The sequence below is a fragment of the Passer montanus genome, unplaced genomic scaffold (genome assembly GCF_014805655.1).
Source record: "Passer montanus isolate IOZ18808 unplaced genomic scaffold, ASM1480565v1 scaffold111, whole genome shotgun sequence".
Lineage (NCBI taxonomy): Eukaryota > Metazoa > Chordata > Aves > Passeriformes > Passeridae > Passer > Passer montanus.
This window is the reverse complement of record NW_024357725.1, coordinates 1,702,629-1,723,910: the sequence shown is the minus strand read 5'-3', so window position 1 is coordinate 1,723,910 and position 21,282 is coordinate 1,702,629. Positions and strand designations below refer to the sequence as shown.

At 38.1% G+C, this 21,282-nt stretch overlaps 1 protein-coding gene across 15 annotated transcripts in view; it reads right to left on the bottom strand.

Moving 5' to 3' along the window:
- HERC1 (HECT and RLD domain containing E3 ubiquitin protein ligase family member 1) overlaps positions 1-21,282 on the bottom strand; it is a 101,807-nt gene that overhangs the window by 32,022 nt on the left and 48,503 nt on the right. For 13 of the 15 annotated variants that reach the window (XR_005630120.1, XM_039731486.1, XM_039731478.1 and 10 more), the window contains exons 19-37: positions 20,719-20,892; positions 19,358-19,472; positions 19,144-19,264; positions 17,652-17,823; positions 15,414-15,720; positions 14,211-14,334; positions 13,893-13,944; positions 7,773-8,044; positions 7,251-7,466; positions 7,045-7,165; positions 6,259-6,496; positions 5,165-5,358; positions 4,091-4,246; positions 3,752-3,858; positions 3,411-3,521; positions 3,153-3,329; positions 2,266-2,505; positions 1,990-2,073; positions 988-1,508 (exon numbers count right to left, since the gene is read on the bottom strand). Coding sequence is in view for 14 of the 15 variants with exons in the window: in XM_039731486.1 (XP_039587420.1) it covers positions 988-1,508; positions 1,990-2,073; positions 2,266-2,505; positions 3,153-3,329; positions 3,411-3,521; positions 3,752-3,858; positions 4,091-4,246; positions 5,165-5,358; positions 6,259-6,496; positions 7,045-7,165; positions 7,251-7,466; positions 7,773-8,044; positions 13,893-13,944; positions 14,211-14,334; positions 15,414-15,720; positions 17,652-17,823; positions 19,144-19,264; positions 19,358-19,472; positions 20,719-20,892 (3,502 nt within the window). In the remaining variant the exon portion in view is untranslated. The remainder of the gene's footprint in view (positions 1-987; positions 1,509-1,989; positions 2,074-2,265; positions 2,506-3,152; positions 3,330-3,410; positions 3,522-3,751; positions 3,859-4,090; positions 4,247-5,164; positions 5,359-6,258; positions 6,497-7,044; positions 7,166-7,250; positions 7,467-7,772; positions 8,045-13,892; positions 13,945-14,210; positions 14,335-15,413; positions 15,721-17,651; positions 17,824-19,143; positions 19,265-19,357; positions 19,473-20,718; positions 20,893-21,282) is intronic. The other 2 variants (XM_039731425.1, XM_039731467.1) reach the window with 1 other exon arrangement.

Genomic DNA, 21,282 nt, shown 5'->3' with positions numbered 1-21,282 from the left:
GGACAGTGACCTTTGAAAAACACAGGTGAGGAAACCTAACAGACACATTTACCTACCTGTCCATCTATATTCAGTGATATCTTCTGGTACTATTTAGGACTGTTACACTTGACTAATTTCCACTCGAAGCCGGACAAAAATTCATCAGCCTGTATTTCCATACATCCACCAGATAAATGACTTTTAAATCTTCTTTTATTATCTCAAAAAGTTTTCCCATCTAACAATGTAAACTTCTACCCAAAAATGCAAGCAAGCTTTAGCTTAGTTTTAATTAAAAAGGTGAAAAATGAACCTAATTAAATGCTTTATGAAAAGCTTGCTTATGATCTAGCGCTGTTCCACATCACTCAAATAAAGCCTTGAATTATTTTAAGGGCACTCTTACTTTAAGGTTACACTGTCATGTGGGCATACTTGAAAGAATTTATACCTGGAACTAAATCAACTGCACTACATTATATTAAGTCAAAGGGACAACAGCCTTTGCAAAGACAAAACAGACGTAATGCTGCAACAGCTGGAAATGCAAAGTGACCTCGGCTATTACAGAATGTAATTGTAACTGGCAGGGAAAAGAAAAAACTACTGCTCAATTTCTTCAAAAGACTTCTTCAGCTACAGGCAGAAGGAGTTCAAGAAACTAAGTTAATCAAATTTTTTCCACACAAATACACAGGCAATTCTTGTGAAAGCACCAAGCTCAGAGAAACTTCATTTCAGCTTCCTTCCATGTGCTTTCCCTTTGAAGGCTTGTCTGCAAGATGGGTGGAAAAAGGAGCATCACCTTCCAGCCTTGAACACTCAAAGGCAGGTGGGAGAACGAATGAACACTACCTCAAGGCAGCTTTAACTTCAATACCACTGAAGTCCACACTTCAAGTAATTGATAAGTATGACTCTAATACAAAGGATATGTTTCTTCTGAGGATTTCCAACCACAAACCACTACCACTAAATAGCGAAAAGTGTAGGAAATGGGATTACCTGATTGTAATCTCTGCTTCATCCCACTGGACCTTGGCAGAGGTACTGCCCTCCTTCACCACGCCCAGCAGGGTGGCATGACGGCCCGTTTGCTTGTGGACACATCGACCTCCAACTCTGAGCCCAGCATCCACTCCACCAATCACTGCTAGGACAGGCCACACCTCCACACAGAGCATCTTCAGCTGCAGCTCTGAGAGCTCTGCCAGGCCATGGCGGCTGTGCTTGATTTTCTCCTCCTCTTTGTTTTCTTTCTCCTCTCTCACCTCGTTCTCTTCTCGGCTTTGAACAGAGCGACTTTTCTTCAGTTTTTGACCTGCTTCCTTAAGACATATTTTGATTTTATTCAGTCTTTCCATCATTTTTTTATTGATGCAGTATGTCCAGCGGTCTGTGCGATGCAGGATTCGAATGAGCTGGATCGTGGCTTCTGCCAGCACTGCAGCAACAGGACTGCAGATGGGATCACCTGGCAGCAAATCTCGCGGTGTCCCACGCATCTGCATATCACAGATCTTCACCTGTTTGAAGAGAACAGTTTACAAATTATCTTCTCAACACACCTCAATAAGCTCTTCTTATCAATACTGGAGTGGCCTGCTGAATAGAAATAATTACTAGCACTGTCTTTTTTTTTCTCCTCAGAATCCCTAGGAAATCCACCTTAACAGTGAGCAAAACCTCCATCCTTCAGACTCAAGGATGCTGAAACTATGCTATTTCATGGTTTCTCACAGAAGACTATCTAAAAATCCTAATACTATGCTCTCCTTTGTTTCTGGGGAATAGAATTTTTTTGTGTGGAACATGAAGCTTTTAAATGTATTCTAAATAGTAAAATACATTTTAAATTTACAGCAGATTACATTAATTAAAACACTCTGTATTAGCAACACTGTTTTGGTCAGTAATTCAAAGCAGCACTATACAGGCTGCTCTGATGAATACTGACTTTATACCAGCCTAAACCAGTACACCTCCACAGATGAACATTTAAGTTACCTTCTCTCCTGGGTTACTGCTATAGAACATAACACAAGGGTATAACTCAGCTGCATCCACATCTTCAAAAGCTAGTTTTGGCTCCTAGGGAAGAAGCAAAACAAAAAGCCCCTCAATCTTAGAACACCCTAACAAGCAAAAACATGAAACATGAGAAAGTTATGGCTGTATTATAAATCTTTTAAGTACTGAAACTGCCAAATGTTTTGACTCTCATGTTTATCCATGCCATATTACCATTGCAAGAAAACACCAAAATATAATTATGTTAAATACCTCTCCATTTTTACCGAAGGAAATAGTTCTTGCTTCCATATCTAACACACATGTAATGAAATCTCCTTGGGTAAAGCTTGACAGAGTCAAAGTCTGCTCTCCATTGTGATACAGGTTGCCACTGTAGGCTCTGTAGAGCCACATATCTGAGGTGGTGCGATGGTTGAAGTCATGCACGGGCCAGCGAGACACTCCCACACAAGTGCCTTCATTGCCTCTGTTCTCCTTCACGATGTAGAACTAGCAGGCAAAACAAACATACGGGAAAAAACATCAGGAATATACACTTTAACACAACAAAGCAATGAAAATATTCTTTACACATATGTATGTCTACTTTTAACTGTTTTTCACAGAAGCTTTTAATGAGAAAAACACTAAGTTTATATGTTAAAACCATTTTTAAAAAATCCCTCCAAATGATGTATTTAACACTGTTCTCATCAGTCAGGCTGATGTGTCTTTTTGCAGGAAAACAACATGCTTTTTGAAATGTTTTCTACAAAAAAAAATCCTGAATCTACGTAATTCAGTAGGTACGTTTTGCAAAACTGGACATGCATGCTGACTATGGACCTTAGGGGCAACTACCATTACCTCTAATGACACATACATGTTCACAGTCCCCAATCTGCGTGGTGAAATACTCAAATCCCACCACTCAAAAACAGACACAAACTCTTCCCTTGGCAGTGAAAAATCACAGAATGACTTAGGTTGGAGAATATCCTTATGATTATTGAGTCAAACCATAAATGTAACACTGCCATTTACTCAAGAATTGTGTCATAAGTGAAAAACACAGGCAGTTGCTGTTAATAAAAAAACATAGCACATTTCCGAAGCAATGAGAGAGAAGGTAAGAAATATACATTTATGCAACCTACCTTCCACTGGTAACAACCAGAAGTAACTCCAGTGGAAGCTAAGCCATATCCTTTGCCTCCACTTCCATGAGTTAGAATCTGCCCATTCTCCACTATGCAGCACTGAGCTTTCTCAGGATCAAAGGACACTTCCTGGATGGGAAGATTCTCATCTTCATCCTCAGACTCTCCTTGCTTCTACAAGAAATAGGACAAAATATTTGTGGTAAATATAATTCAGCTGCATTCAGTCACAAGACAAAGTACAAGTACTGTTACCTGCAGCTTCATTTCTTGCTCTTTCTCCTTTATTTGAATTGCATGTTTGGCCTGGGCTATTGGACTCTCCCACATGCAGTCAGATAGAAGTGAGAACAATCGTTCAACAACCTGGGGCATTGGGATAGAATTCAGATCATTTTAACTCCAATATGAGACAACAGCAACATTATATTGTTTTATTTTGCTTTATAGGTATAAACATCAAAATATTTAGTGTTCTTAGATTAACAAATAACTACACTGAGCCTTGCTTGATTTGGATTTTGAAACCTACAAAACATTTAGAAGTTTAAGCAATTTTTGAGAAAATGTGAAAGTTTATAACAAAATATAAAGACCTGAGCCATCTGATCATCTTCAACGCCAGATTCACATGCAGGTAACACAGCTTCTAGTACATGAAGTGCAAGCAGTCTAGTCCTCAAATTGCCAACCAAGGGAACTCCTGAAGATGGAACAACGTGTCAAAAATCTTAAAATTACATTAGCTTCAGGCCTGCCCCTGGTTCCATGCCCCCAGTGCCCCAGAGTGTAACCCCCGTATGCCTATACTGCAGTTGTTTTGAACTGTTCACTAGGAACTCACTACATAATACATGTTCTAACAGGGCTTAGTTTTTGGAACTGCACTACAGAAATGCAAAGTAACCATGGAGCACATTTTGACATGACCATACCTGAGCAACACTTCTGGGAAGCAATGTTAAGAAGGACTTCTGTCCACTTTGGAGATGCCATCTTCGACTGAATTGCTTTTGAAGACACAACTCTACGCAGGAAAACAAGAAAGTCTCCCAGGTGCAATTCTGCTGCATGTTGCTTTCGAAGGGCAGCTAGGAAGTTAAAACAAAAATTTCCATTTACAGCCTTAATATTACAACTTGACTGGCAGTCCTGGTTACTGGGAACAACCTGTTCTGCAGGTAAAAGCACAATGATCAGTTACTACATGGTGGCTGGCTGTTAACCTGAGCTGACTGGTGCCCACCAAGCTGTGCTCTCACTCCTGCTCCTCAGCAAGACACAGAGAGAAAATAACATTAAACTTTTGTGGGTCAAGGTAAGGGGAGATCTCTGTCGGAGCACCTCATATTCTAATTCCTGATTAATTATCTTAATTCATTGGACATTGCATTATTTTAAAGTGAAGACAGTTAAAAGCACAAGCAAAAGCATATATATACTTAAAACCAAGCTACAATTAAAAATTCTTCAGAAACAATTTCCACCAAAATTCAAAATGCTCATTAAGAGATTCTAAGCTACATGAAGATACCAGTATTTCAGAAAATCTTTTGTTGTGGATTTGCCCATCTGACACAGTAGTGTCACCTTCTTGCCATCCACTCGGACTGCAAAACTGCATAATACAAAGCAAATACAATCATTTCCTGAACTTCTCCAACATTTATTAATTTTGATAATTAAATTCCTATGGTATTTATGAAAAAACACTATGACCACCAACTCATTTTTCGAGGAAAACTATATTCTCTTCCTAATTCCTAGCCAAATTAAGCAATTCTTATTCTCAGCCTGCTCCTATTCTTGCAATTTTGTGTATCAATTCTGTGTAAATCTGAACTGAGCACAAAATCATTTGATGACTTTAGTCTAATTTAGAGAATTAAAAATGACCCAACAAAAACCAATACACAACAGAGTGGATGAGAACCTCAGTATTCAGTGTTTTCTTCTATTATGTTTCCTAGTATTTTAGAATTGTTACAGAAATTATGTAAGACAATTACCTCTGAAGTCTCTCTTTTCATTATCCCCATTCAAATCTGCCTTTTTTGATTCCACTTCACCTTCCTCATCTTCTCCTTCTCCAAAGGAAGCCATCAGCATCACACCAGCTTGTGATAGCAAGTTCTTCAGCTGGCTGCATAATAAATCCAGCAAGGACTGCACCACCTTTGGGCTCAGTTTATCTGCATAGGTTCTGCACACACAAAAAGAAAATTAAGAGTACTTGAGAGCTGATTTAAGGAACAGTAATTGCAAAAGGTTACTTTTCCCCATCCTCCATTACAGGCTTAAATTCTTTTTATTATTTTAACCCTATTTTTAATACAAATGAAAACAGCCTAATCTTTGGAGTCAAAGGATAAGTTTTCAGTACTTTCTAGGGTAAAAACTCAATCAAAACATAATTCCACTGCAATTTCTATACATGGGGTGCTGTTTCCATGTGTTTGGGGGATTTTTCTTTTTTGGTGTAGGATTTTTAGGCTTTTTTACATAATAGATTTGGCAGCTAAATGCAATGTATTGTACAAAGACTGAAAGTAAGATGCATGGACTGAATATCAAACAATACTCTCACTTCAACTAGATAACACTTTCTCCACTTGTGTTTTCCTTACTGAGTAAGAATAAATATTTAAGTATTGCTAGGACTTTGCATGCTGTCCCATGGTCTAGCACTATTCCTCAGAAAAATATTTCCTATTCTGGAAAGAAGCTTGTCTTGCTCTGAGAAACTCTCACATTATCAGTACTGCTTTTGCACAAATGACTTTAACACAGCAACAAAAAGTCTTATCACATCAACTGAACACAGCTCTACACAAAGCTGAAGTAGCAAAGTGAGAGTTACTAGAATACAGTGTTTACAGACCACAAAGTTGTGACTATTCAAATTCAAACACACTCAACTGAAAAATATTTATTAGTCTTACATGCATCTTTGCTATGAATAATGTGACTACTCTTCCCCCTCGCCCCCTTCACTTATGTATGCCTGAGCAACATTTACTGTTCTAATGAAAGCTCACACAACATTTTTCAAGGGTGCTGATATGCTCAGTGATGAAGTTTCCCAAAAGCAAGGAACACTCACCCTGTGGTGATAGCCAGGATCTGCAGCAGTCTCGTGCTGGCTACTTTCAAAGCTGTGCTGAGCTGAGAAATCCCAGTTTTGGGCAGCAGCTGCAGGGGCTGTCCTAACATGGTGTCTGTGCCACACAGCTGGGACAGCACATTTAACAGCCCCGTGGAAATGGCCAAGGAGACATCAACAGGCTGATAGTGCACACTGAGAGCAAAGACTGTCACCAACAGCAGACGCTGTTGTGCTTCTAGGATTAAAATAAAGTTGTTTTTAATTAATAAGATGTTCAGAGTAAGAATACTAAGACAGAAGATCAGCAGATTGTTTTTAAATTAATTTAATTAATTAAATTTTCAAAGAAAAAGTGAGTTTTGTCAGACACTTTGAGGTAGTCTTTCTGATGAACCACTGCACTCTTCTTTAATTCAATGTAACTCTGTGTCAAAATGGCCCAAGAAAGAGTAGCACGCAGATCTAGTTTGTGATTTAATGTTCTGAGGCTAAATCTCAAACCAGAATCTTCTCTCTAAGGTAAGGATAACTGCGTGAAATACTTCATTTTGTACTTTTTTCACATTACTTCTCTAAGTGAAACACTGAAATTACCCAGGTTAAAAAAAAAGAATAGACACCGTGTTCTACCAACCAACGCAGATTTCTCTTTTAGGAAAAGAAGTCAGATAGGCAATTCAATGAATTCTGGTCACTAATATCAAAGTCTGCCTTGGAAAACATACAGGCTGTTCTACTGTACATCAGAGAACATCTGGTTTGCAAAATCTGCTTTTCACTTACCTATGTGATGCTTATTAGCTTGCAGAGCTCTTTCTAAAGTAGCAGATAATTGCTGGTAAATTTTGTGCACAGCCACCTGGATTTCAATTTGAATACTCCTCTTGGCTGCTCTGATACCATCCTGGGTCAAACAAATAAATATTATAAACACTGAGACATTTTTATCACTGAGTTATTGAAACAGCAGAAACTGCTGAAGTACACACCTGGTAGTGATGCAATCTTACACTCTCTCCTTTAGCCCCTGCATGTCCTACAGTGCCCAGACCAAAGCAGCCAGCAAGAAACTGGAGTCTAACAGAAGTAAGCAGCGAAGAAGACTGAAATCCTGGTACTTGGTGGCTTCCCATTAATGGCACACAACCTTTTTCCTCCATTCCTGATAGAAGCACCAAAATCTGATGAAGCGCTTCCAGACGAAGCTAAAAATAAAGGCAGGCAAAAGACAATATTAACTAAGTAACCAGTATCCTTAGAAATGGAAAGTGCATTATACTGAACTGTAAGCAAAGATCAATGAGGTCACTGTTCACTTTTTTTAAAAAAAGGGAACACTTTCAGTTTTGTTTTAGTTTGTTTACATAATGTACCCAGTTCCAACTAAGATATTTAACAGAAAAGAAGGAAAAATTACTTTAATAGATGGAATGTGGACATGGTTTCAAAAATAATTCCTCTAATGACCATAACGTACAAAGAATAAGAAGAGCTGTTAAACTGAAATTTACCTCAGCCCTCAACTGCTGCTGCTCCATTGCAATTATTGATGCTTGTGGACTGGTGGACATACTTTCCTCTGGTTCCTTAAATCCTGGGGAGCTTCCCACATCTCCACTTACAAAACTGACAGCATTTTCAATCAAAGTATGAACTCCAAGGGATCTTGAGAGATCAAAATCAGACTCAACAAATGAGTAGGAGGACGTGTATAACCAATCTCTGCTGTGTTTCAGTCGAACCCACGAGTCACTCAGAGATTCCATTTGACTGTGTATTGCTCCTAAAGATACACAGAAGGAAGTCTCATCAACTCCAATTCAGGTAACACATTTTGGCAGTAAGTAAAGACTCAGCTGTTGCTACTGACACAGGTGGAAAATGAATATTCATGTTATTTATACCATGCATTAAGCAACTTAGAGAGTTGATTTAAATTTACAGCAATTTCCCTAAAGAAAAGGCTGTATTTCTTTTAAATGTTCAGCACTATTGTAACAAGCTGCCACATGAAAAAAAACAAAAAGAAGCCACTCAAACTGCTCAGCTTAAAGCTGGAACACTGAATAAAAAATGCTTTGCAGCTAAATGACATAACAGTAAAGATATTCTACCAACGTAACTTAGGCAGTTGGAATTTACTTTGAGGTTTAAACATAAAGCAAGAGTGGATTTTAATCAAGCCACTGTATTTCATAGTTTTGAAAAAGCACAATGTTATTCTGAATGAAATATTTACAGAATTCATGACTGCAGAAGAAAAAATAATTTTTTTTATACTAAAGAGAACTTTGACTCAAGACAGATATATGTGTATTAAAACACTGTTTAGAGTAAGTGTTAGATCTCTGCCATCTGGCAGTTTCACAAGTCTATTTTCAAGTATTTCCTATCATCAGCATGTCATTACCTGGAACTTTACTGCCACTAATAAATGGACTTCCAATGAGCATCAGTCATCATTCTGCAGCACTGCAATTTATCACCATAGCTTTGACCCAATTTCCAAGAGAGTTTTGCTACAACTCTCTCCCTGGCACGAATGTGTGCCATGACATTCAACTCATAACTTCATTAGCAGTCCATTGATAGGCATCAGTCAGAACTTTCCTCCTTTTGTAAGTGCTGTTTGCCCACTTGGAGCCATGAAAAGTATTACAAGAGGGCACACCCTGATCAGAAGGACTTCTCATCTATACAGAGAGACAGTTTCTGGAGATCTCTGTGGAAACCTAAACTGCATTTAACACTCACTTTGAAATTTTAGTTCGGATTATTTACATGATGTATACAAAATGTTTAAATGTTTATCTACCTTGTGTACAGTAAGTTATAATTTGGAGAATCACAATCTGCTCACAGTACTCGTAGAAATCTATATTACTTCAGTTTTAAACATCTTTCTGTGGGGTATCAGCTTCAAACATTATTAAACATAGCCATTTTCAGGGAAAAGTCACACGAAGTCATAGGAATTAATCTGTCCAAAGCTTGCTTTCAACAGTAAACCTGAGTTCCAATGGTAACAGCCAGATCCAAATTACAGGGCCTCCTTTAAATGCTGCCTCCCTACAGCACCTGCTCACAGGAAGAAGCAAAGACAGACACAGCGGTTTTGAACTTGGGCTAACTTTCCAAGCAACCTACATAACTTTTTTCCTGAAGTAAAGGCAAAATGCTGTTACTCCACCAGTGAGTCAGCACCTGCATGTCACAATTTGCACCTTCATGCACTTTACAAATTCAAAATATTGTGAAATTTTGTGTCTCTTTTGCCAACCAGGGTACCTATACTTAGTTGCCAAAAATTTAATTGTCAGGGCTACAAATTATGAAAACCTCTTCACATCCCATTCTGTTTTCAGTAAATAGTGCTAATGTGCATTGCCATAGTATTCCTTACACTTGCTACTAAGCAGACTGCTATGGTTTCAGGAAGAATCACCACAGTACTCTAGGTTATACAGACTCAAATTTATTTTGGATAATGCAAAGATCATGTTCAAACACTTCTTTTCAAAGTGCAATCTAATTTCCTAATCTCTGCTGCTTTACATAACACACTAAGACTACATGGTTTACAGAGAACAATCTACTTTATCACATTTACTGTGAAAAAAATTAAAGAAATTTTATTACTCAATTTTACAATTTATAACTGGCAATAATATTTTTAAAAGATCACTTTTACTCTAATTTTAACATCAATTGTTAGAATAGTTGCTTTAAAACTTTCCTTTAAAATCTAAGTTACATGGGGAAGTAGCCGGTGAGAAACATAAGATAACAAGAACAGAACAAACAGGTGCTAAAATATTTGGTTTCATGTAGGAAGCGGTTTCCTGGCAAGTGTATGGTGAACAGAGCCCAGAGGAGAGGACGAATGAAGCCTCAGATTAGCCACAGGAAGCACAGCTAAACCATTTCCTAGGCCACAAAACACTGCCTACAGAGCAACAGCTCTTGCCAAAAGCCCCATAAGCCCTCCTGCCTTTGTACAGCAGGAGAGCTCAATGGACCCCACAGTGACTTCAGCTTCCTCCCCTCCACCTGCCCCACAATGCACTATGCCACAGCACAGAATCAAAGCATTTGTAAAGAAACAAAAGCCAATTCCAGTGGCTTAAATCATAAGCTAAAGGAAATCTTTAACAGGTTTACAGAACACCAGGAGAAAATTTTGTTTTGATAGGCAACAAACCTTATAAGAAACCCAACCATGTATTAGTAAAACCTTAAATTATTTCATATTTGCAGAAACTATGACATCTTAGCTAATTGTTTTAATACAAAATGTAGGAATGTTTAAACATAAGACCAATGTAAAAATATTTCTAATTCGGAGAAAAGTGCAATGATTACAAGTTACAGATTAAATGTAGAATAATAGAAGTTATAATTGAAAGGTGAGAGTTTAGACACAAAGAAATCAAAGGAGAATACTTCAGAACTAAAAATGTTTAACCATTAGGGCACAGAGTAAATTCTTCCCTCTTGAACATACTATGTATCAGCAGAAGAATCAAATATGTGACTACATTGGAGCTCAGCTTGATTCTGTGTAATATCAATCACACAGAATTGATTGCAGTACAGTGCTTCCAGAAGCCTCTACAATCACATGAACAGAGCTGCACAGATGAATAAACCTGAAGCTTGCAGTAAAACAAGAACTTTACTTGTCCTTATAAGCCAGCTTATAATAATGAGTTTTCTAAATGAATGTGGCACAGCTGCAATGCACACTTTATAGAACAAAGGAAGCTATGTAGGGAAGCTATAGAGACAAAAAATAAACATGCCATCAGTTACTTGCTTGAAGCTCTTCTTTTTTCTGGGGCTCAACTGGCCAAAAAGGAGTAAATACACTACACCACACAAGAAGCAGAAGACAAAAGCACACATTTGAAACAGAAGGTAACATACTCATAAAATCTCTGCCTCATATTATTCTGACTTACACAATGAGTCTTATCTCAATTAATACAATATACCAAGCAGCAAGCCCTGTGGAAAAAATATTTACTCTTGTTTGGCATGAATACAGCCCAGATAACAGTCTTTCTAAATTCTCCACCTTTAAGAAAAAAAGAAATAATCGCATGTAGCACAGCTGTCTGCACTCATGTGTATGTATGTTTGGTGGTAGGTTCAAGTCCCTTCCTAAAGCACAATTTGTCAATTTTCAAAGGCAGAATTAATCATTACAGGTACACTAAAATATTTCAATTCCATTTGGATTTCAGTTTAGCTGCTGCATTTTTTGGAGTAGCCCAGCTGTGTTAGTTAGGCACAGCAGTACACACAAGTACACTGAAATTCACTGAGTTAAGCTGTAGAGGATGAAAAGCCGAGAGTGGAGGACTCTCACTGATCTGTAGCTGTTTGTGACTGCCCTGCTGGCTGTGCTTTCCTTACTGGTGTGTACATAACGTGGTGTACAGCACCCCACAGGCACTGTTCACAACTTGTACAACATCTGCAAAACTGAAAGAATTAATCTAAGCAACAGAAAAAACAAAGAGCTTAGACACAAGGGGAAAACAGCAATGTGCTGCTCATTACCCCTTACTGCAAAATTACTCAAAAAGACTTTTTCTGTAGGGATGGAAGGAAAAGTTTACTAATAAAGAAATAACTGAATAATAGCAGGCAACAAGATACTCAAAGGATCCTCAGGCAGGAATAGCCCAGTTCTCTTTCTGAATAGACAGAATAAATTAAGACGGTAATTAGAATAAAGATTGGACTGAGTGGCTATGATGTTAATGAAGTTAGAAGAGAATGCTTTTCCTTCCATACTCATCAAAAAGACCATAGGAACTCATAGTATTATCTCCTTTATTAGTCACAGCACACTGCAAGAATAAAGATAAAACTGAAGGGGATTCACCACACATCCACTGCACTGTGCTGGCCACATGACAAGGGGTGGACAATCCAAAAAAGCTGCAAGTTACACCCTCACCAAACACTGGGACATGCTTCAGTTCTAGGAGATAACTAGGATTCACAAAACAGACATGTCACAAGAGACAAAAGACCACAAAAAGCACTGAGCTGAACAGCCCATCCATTTATCACACAAATACTTGTAGATCTTTTCCTGACCTTGACAGATGTATGAGAAATGTTTTCCTAAAGGTGCACCCTGCATTCTCTGACTCTGGCACTGGTTATCAACCAAAACTGGCATATGTATCATCCACCACAAGCAAACAAGCTTGCATTACTGTGTGCTAACTCCCCAGGAAGTCTTCCACTACCAAAACAGTGGTATCTGTACATGTTGTGACACTGCGCAGTTTGCAAATGAGCTATTCGAGCGTCTTTTTAGGTTCTGGACAGATTCACTGTATTTACCAGTCTCTTCTCAGTGTTCAGACCTGGTAGAGAATCTTTTTGCTGTAAAATAGTTTTGATGAAGTCTGCTCTTGCACTATTACTCACTTCCTGAGGCTTGTGACGAAAATAACATTGGCATAAGCAACAGTCCAGGAAACATAATTCATGAGGCATATTGTACCTGACACCGAATCCAAGATTATTTCCTAGGTTACTCTTGGAACACAACGGATATCAAGCACAGAGTTCTGTGTCAGAGTAATGGCAAAGCTAAAAATGCCAACTTCAAAGAATGTCCTGCAGATCAGGTGTTGACAGAGGCCTTCTGATAGATCTTCTAACCCTGAGAATGCCATGATACATCTGCTGTCACAGTAAAAGCAGCTCTAGTGCATTTCTTTATTTGCTCAACTGTTTCAACTGATTATGCATGGGAAAGGCACCACTTCCCACATTAAATATTGAAATTTAATGGGTGCTGCTACTGATAGCACCTTTTCCAATTCCAAATTTCAAAGACATGAAACCTCTGAGTATTCTGCTCAATGATTAAGCCTTTTAAACCAGAATTCTTACGTTAACCAACAGTATCAAGGCTTCTGTTACTGAGGAATATTATAACTCAACCTAATTCCTGTTGCATAGTCCCATGCTTTTTACAGATACAGCATACCTGAGTCATGATTTTCAGACAGATTCTGCATCATCCAGATGGAAGTGGGACTTTTTAGTCCCTCCACCACCTTCTATCAGGAAGCCCACTGAGATTCCCCAGTAGGAAGCAGTAACAAAGAGCAACAGAAAAAGTGGCTGCTTGGTTCTGTAGATGTGCTGGTGTTCAAAGGATGCAAAACAAAGCAGTGTCTTCTGAATACAAGCTCCCCAGGTTCAAGCACATTTTATGGTAAAAGCTCATTGTTAGCACAAGAATGGAACATTCCACAATTTTTTATTCTTGAAGTCATGAGTAAAAACAGAATGCACATTTTTGACTCACTTAACAGAAAACCTCACTTGTTTCAAAAGACCATTACAATTGCAGAAACCAGAATGAAGAGTAATAACCAAGGAAATACGATAACCAAGCCACAAAGCAACAGAAGTTCACACAACACAGAGTGGGTAACAATTATTTTAGATGCTATTTTTAAATGCTCAGTTTTAACTGGTAGATAGCTGGTAGTTAACGATAAACTGGTAGATAACTATAAAGTGTACGCAACTGCAAACATAGTTTAACTAAAGAAACTCCTAACATTTGTCAGGTTACTAGGTAAAGAACTTACCCCTCTTCCTGTGTGATGCTGCCAAATCCAAATCAACATTTCGTCTTCCACTCTAAATTAAAAGAATAATAAAAGCCTCATTTCCTCAGATGATAATATGTGGTACATAATATTAGAGTACTTACATTTCATCCCTCACCATAAAAGTGAGACAGTTGACAGAGCTATAATTTTTCAATTTTTTTCTACCATTAGTGCTTCCTCTTAACAATGATGAATTAAGGTACCAAAACACAGAGCTAAATAAATGTTTCAGATGTACTTCCCATACAAATATTCTATTGACAATCCCTAAATACATCATGCTGGTTTACTTACCAGTGAATAACCTTCCTCATCTGATTCTGGCTGAGACAAATCAGATTCACTTCTTGACTTCATCAGTCTGTAGCTTGAGTTTGCATGGATTGAGCGACTTTCTGCTGTAAGACTTTCACTCCTGCTTCAGGTGCACACACATTTGTGTGCACACACACAGAGAAAAAAAAATGCTGATATTACACAAAGGTAAGATAGCCAAATTTAGCAGGTGCCACAGTTTATTTGGGAGGAGACTATCACAGAACATTACAAGATCACATTAAAGAGGAAAAGAGTGGTCTGATGGCTTCAATTATATTTAAAAAGTGTATTAGTAAATTCTGTTACTTCTTAACAGCCTTACTAGTCAAGTGAACATGTCAACCGCAACTGAGTGATTGCTCTAGAGCCTTCATAAGTATTACACAGAGTAAAGAGAAACATTCTGAGCTGAGAGGACAAGAAACAGAGACAGAGTAAGTGGGTGAAAAAGCACTGAACTTATTAAAAACCCACCCAGAAAATGCATTCTAAAGTTGATATGCTGGGGATGAAAGCCACTTTCACAATGACAGAGGCAGCCACCCGTGCTTTGGGGACTAGATTTCCAAAAAGAGGCAAAACGAATAAAAGGGTACTGAATATATATAAATTTTTCTCCTCAATATCTTAATATCTTTCCCATCAATATCTTAATTTAAAGTATCAAAACAGGACACCTAACAACTAGTCTTACCCATGCCTATGATAGGAATATCTGTAAAAATCAATCATGAACAACAGGCTTTGAAACTTTTGTTTTAAACATACACAGTTGTTTTGTTTTTTTTAACACTACTATGTAGGATGTTGGTATGGTTCAAAAAACCATAAATATGGTAAAAATAAAAATCCAAAGGCAAAAAAATCACATGAAAAATGAACAATTTTTCCAAGTACCTCATGCTGTCTGTACACCTGATGATCGGAACTACTTACCACAGAGCCCAGTTTTGAAAAGCAAATAGGGTACACAAAGAATAAAACTCTTCAGGTTTAGTTAGCATGGCCAAGAAAAATTGAGAAAAATCACTCTTTTCAACAGAAGCATAACACTGCTCTCAGCAGTAATTTTCTTCTAAATAAAACTGCAATAATGCTCAGAGGAAAACTGGGTTGTATAATCAACTCTAAAGGGAGTAGAGAAAAGTTAACCATGGTGTAAGAGTCAGCAAAGCCCACCTGGTCATGAGCCCAATGCCCTCTGGAGCAGCAGAGGGAGGCTGCTGGAGCTGCCCATCCTCCCTTCGCTTCTGCAGCTCCTCAATGGCAGGGCTCACGCCCAAGATCAGCAAGGCACATCTGTGGATCACAGAGTTGCAGGCAGCAGTGTACACATCCTGCCCTTCTGTCAGATCAGTGCTGATCCTTCGTTCCTGCTGGGACTGAGCAGGTGGATCATCAACTCTAGATCCCGTCCCTGTGCTCATCCTATCTCGATCCCGACTGCGAGCTACTTCACGGGCTGACAGGAAACATTGAAATATTTCTGTAATATACAACACAAAAAGAAAGTCTTAGCTTCTAGACAAAGCCACAGAGAATAAAATATTCATCTACATATTGGGCCAAGAACCACCCCACTACAAAGAACAACTAATATTTTTCTAACAATGAAAGAATACAATGCTAATACAGTGCCATAAAAGAAGTCATGCAAACAAGTTAAAAGAAGTATTTATACAACATTAATTTTAAAATGAAGGACAATGCTCTTTGACAGAACATTCAAACTCTTTCAGTGTCTTACTGCAACCCAACTCATGTTTGCATAGCATCAAAGAGAAAGAGATTATTTCACATTTGCCTTTTAGCAGATGTATATAAAATAATACTTCTGTAAATCTGCATCACAGACCCCAGAATATCTCCAATTTGACACTGGAACAGCTTCAGGCTTTTATTAGCTTTGGGCAGTACAATGAAGATCCTATCAAACTTCTTAGCCTACACTTTACTTAATTCTGCTGTAGTCTAAAAGGTAAGATTCTTCTAAAGAGTATGTGTGAGAGCCCTCCTCATCTATGTCCAAAGAACTAAAGTTCTCTTGACTTAATCACTTCAATTTTAAAGATTCAGATCTCCTTTGGAAAGGCAAAAGTAAAACCAAATACTTCCTTCACTGATATGAATAGAACTCCACATGCCAGGTTCAGCATCCCTTGGGAACAAAAGTGAGAGAGTCATCATAGTCCTACTTATCTGTGTGTGTAATGCTGATTCCGACTGTCTGTCAGAAGTTTTCTGGATACATCTCCTTTATTGTACCCAGAAGCCCTGTCTAGGTGGAATTTGAGAGCTCTGAGCATTTACCCAGAATAATTCCAAATCAAGCAGCCAAACATACTGGCTGTACTGAGTGGGTGACATGTAAATCTTCTAGAACCACAAATCAGCTCATGAATGTGCACTTCAGCTCCACTGCACTCTGTGGAATGACACATTCTATAAAACTAAAGGTGTAACATACATTTTGGTCAATAAGGTCCCAAAGAGAAATGGGAGTGGAAGGCCTAATGGGAAACTGTCAGAGAGTGGAAACTGACAGCAGAGATGGGAAAAACAAGAACATTTTAACAGTATCCAGAGGAACAATACTTGGAAAAGAAAATTATGCAGCTACGGAAAATATTTCAAGTCAGCCAATTTCATTTTCTAAGCTAACATGCATTCTACAGAAATGCTCCAAGGCTAACACAAATGCTGTCTTGGAGAAGACTCAGTTCAGAACAGAGAAAAAACCAACTTGTGTGACTGTCTGTTGCTTTAATGAAACTGAAAAAATTAAGGATTAACTACCCCATCAAGCTGGACTACCACCTTTTTCAAGCTATCTTCTGAAGAATTAAATAAGATGTTCACAAAGTCCAGGAGAAAATTTGGCAAATACTGTTAAAAATACCAAACTCTGACTGAAACCTCCACATTTTTAAGAGCAGAGACATTCAAAGACACAAGTGAATTCCAACACAGTCCACTATTAACAACAGTTTTGTTTCCAAACTTCAGAGTAACATTACCCTTCAAAGCACAAAACAACAACACATACAGATACAGCCAAAATTCTGTATCTAAATCCTGATGAAAACTCAGAGATACAATGACAAGAACTTCAGTGAAAACAAGATGAAACCAAGTATCTTGCAGATAGCGCATACAGAAGTGCTGGTATATGTCATATGTCCTGAACTGCAGTGAACTCGCCTATTGTATTCACATTCCTTTGTATCTAAAAACTTTCCTAAACTACAAAAAAAAAAAAATTACATGATTGTATAAAAATAAACCTCTCAAAATGTTTATGCAGACAGATCTTTCACAATCTTTAAAATAATTTTTCAATTTTATCTCAGCATGAAGAAGACACTGTCCTTCCTTCCAAAGGACATGGCATTATTTAAACACATAACCAGTACTTACTACCAGCTGTCATAACTTCATGTTCTCTTTCCTCCTCTTCATCTTCTTGTTCTGGGTGTCCTTCCTCCCTGTCACGTTCTGCCTGCTCCTCCATTTCTGCTTCTTCATCAATTGTACGAGTAAAAGAATGTTCTTGAGTATCAACATCAGCAGATTCTTGGTTATCTAGCATCTTGATTAAAAAAATTACACACATGAAGTGAAATTCTCACCAAAATGAAATGAATGTACAAGGACATAGGCATTGAATAAGAGATTTCTTCCTACCACAAAGTACTTTTGATACTGTGTGAAATATACAACAAAGACAGTTGTTTACATTCAAGGTTTCAAATAGTTAAGTTGGAAAATTTAATTTTCCTTTTGTAACCATGACTCAGATTATCTGCAGAAAAATGTCTCCTTGTAATGCTTACTTACACTCTACAGACAAACTTTTGACACTTCAGCACCAAAGCCTTCAGAAACCATAAACCTGGGTAGACTGTGTAAAAGCCAACCAGGTACTTTTTCCCAATGGCATTAAATCTGAAGCAACAAATCTACTACATATATCAGATCTGCTGCATTGCATCCTTAAGTTTGAGAATTTCTGGGAGTAACAGAACTTATTGCATGCACACCCAATGCTTTCAGAAGTGCTGAGCCTCTTGCAACTATGTTAAACCCACACCTGAGAAAGAAAGTGGGCAAGATACACACATCCCCATAATATTAATCAAAAGTAGGAGACATACCTACACTATTTTTAAGAACACCACTAGTGCTTCACAATACAGCTAAAAAGCCTCTTAATCCTAATATTATATGAGACTTTTGTTTATTATAAATATCTTGCTTGTAGATTGCAAACCACAATTAAAAATCCTATCAGAGAAACCTGCTTTAAGGACTACTTTGTATTGCTAAACAGGCCCCAATCCCATAATTCACTGAACACTTTCATCACTAATGCTGATCTGGCTTAATAAAATTTTTTAGAAGTAGCCAGTTTCAGGCCCAGTGCTCTCATATCAGACATTCACATAGGGCTGACAAGGACAGGCTGCCCTAAAGTAATGCTAGAACTAAGAAGATAATGTGGCCATGGCAGAAGGAAGAAGGAGTAGGCAAGGAAAGGGAAGAGAGATGTTCAGAGATAATGCAGTTGGATTCAGGAATGGCAGCAAGACAAAGCTGTGGCCTGCCCAACACAGCTGAGCTATCTCCAGCTACACTGTAGGGCTTCTGCGGCCCAGCATTCTAGAGCTGGGAAGAGGGAAAACCAGGCTCAAGGCAGGACTTGGGTCAAATGATGCCAACCAATCATTTTCTTTAACTGAATTAATATCACATACTCCAGACTAATGGATTCCTAATTACACCCTGCCTGTTTTCATTTGGAAACTCATGAAGGTTTTACAACAGGATAGAAAAAAATACTGGCAATTACATAATATTTTCTAAATAGCCAGTAAAGCCAGAAGAACTGCAAAGAGATGCACAGCCTTACCCATCTGTCTCTGGAGGATGACCTGGTCTGAATCAGCTCCATGTTCTTGCAGGCAAGCAAGCGACTCCGAACTTTATACACACAGCGGTAAACTTCTGCCAAGGCCTTACCAGGCTGGTACCTACAGAAAACCACATCAAGCCAGAAACAAATCACACAAACTTCTTTTCAAAAAATCAAGCTGAACTTTTAATAGCAGCTTTGAGTTACTTGCCTGCTCTCACCACAAGCTTGACTAAGTAAACTCGTATGTTTCAGAAGAGCTGCAAGGACAAATCTGGACACAGTGTCTAGCAGGGATTCATTACTTAAAGTTGCAGTATCCCAATCTGAAAATAGAAATGATTTATCAAAACTGGCTACCGTTCCCAAAAAACAAAAATATTGGTTTTTTTTAATATTGCATTCAATACCTTCAGCCATTTAATTTTTTTTTAAAGGAACTAACTTTTTAATTCAAAAATACTTTCCCGCACTTTAAAAAGAGCCATTACAAAAATATTGCTCCACTATGAAATAACTGAACTGCCAGGCAAACCTTCACAAAGCACCATAATTCTCCATGGGGAAATAAAAAAATTACTGTCCCCTTCTTTACAAATAAGTTCATAATATATTTTTGTGTTAAATGTTCTCTATAAATCCTTGTGAACTGCTGTAGAAATGACAAAATGTACCTGGCCATAGGAAAATCTAGTCTAAAACACCTGCTCTTCAGCAAGTTCCATGCCACTGCCTGTGACGCTCTGCTAACGTGAGCATACAACTTTCACTCAGATGAACAGAGCAGACCCATATCAACTTCTAAGGAACCCAGTTCCACAGCCTAAATTATACAGATCACCCATTCAACTCAGATTTTGCAAGCAGATAACCAGCACTGTTTTTACTGGAATTCCCACTTCTGTGGAATCCTGTAACAGAATTCTCTGTGTTGTTCGCAACAGGCACACAACACCATTTTCTCTTTTCTTCATCTGGTTCAGCTTGGCCAGAGCTGCAGAAAATTATCTCTCAATACAGCAATTACAGTACAACTACAATGCTTAGTGGATCTCAATAAAAGGAACCTGGAAGGATTGAGCAGGAAACCCAGATTTTAGGCAATACACATGAAAAGCTATTACTACTGTAATAGTAGTAATAGTGGACCATCCTCCCAGAGACTTGAAAAACAAAAGCTGACTTACCCCTTCATTCCATTCCTAACATATTTTGCAAGTTATTTTGCCTTCCCCCATCTCCTCCCCTTTAATTTTTATTCTTAATTCCAAGTTTCACCCTGCTCTACTCAGAAAATAGAAAAAAACAACAACTGAGTAAGAAAACAAGAGTTTCTTCTTACCAGTTCAGAGGGAAAACAACATTGAGCTACATGTTTGCCAAGCACTGAAATCAGTGTCAAAAGTAAGCAACAGAAAAAGCAAAAGAAAGATCATAAACTTAATTTATTATTACGTTCCATCATGTTGTAGAATTAAAAATCGTTGCCAAAGAAAATACAGGATTATGCTAGGAGTGTAGTTGGAGCACTTAACTTACTTTCAACATACACAGGTATTTTCAACACCTTACCTTTACTGACAGCATAGTCCTGCATACTGATCCACAGGCTCCTTGCTGGCTCTTTTGTACAACCCAAGGCCAAATCAACATAGACTGCGATCTCCGGTCTCAGCTTATAATCAAAGGGCTTCTGCTCCTCATTTCCAGACAGGGCCACTTCTAACAAGGAGCTCATGCATTTGTCTAACAGAAGGGAAATACCACAGAAATTAAACTCTGCAAATGTTGAGGAATAGATGCATCTATCTAACAGCACTTAAACCATCTTTCACTTTCCTCTTAGTAAAAAAAAAAATCAAGACATGTTACTGTCCTTCCACAAATTCACTTTACATAGGGAAGCGACTTAGAAGACAATCTACTTAAAATCTATGGAGATTTAAAAGCATTATCCAACTCTTCTTCAGGAGCATAAATCTGTATCATTAATTCTACCTGAACTGCACAGCTATGCACTTGCAACTACTGCCTAGACCTATTTCAAAACACTCTGTCTTTTAAGTCTTGAAGTAGCCTACTCAGAACCAGAGGGAGGAGGAGATGTGAACTAAGAGGAACAGGGCACAAAGAAGC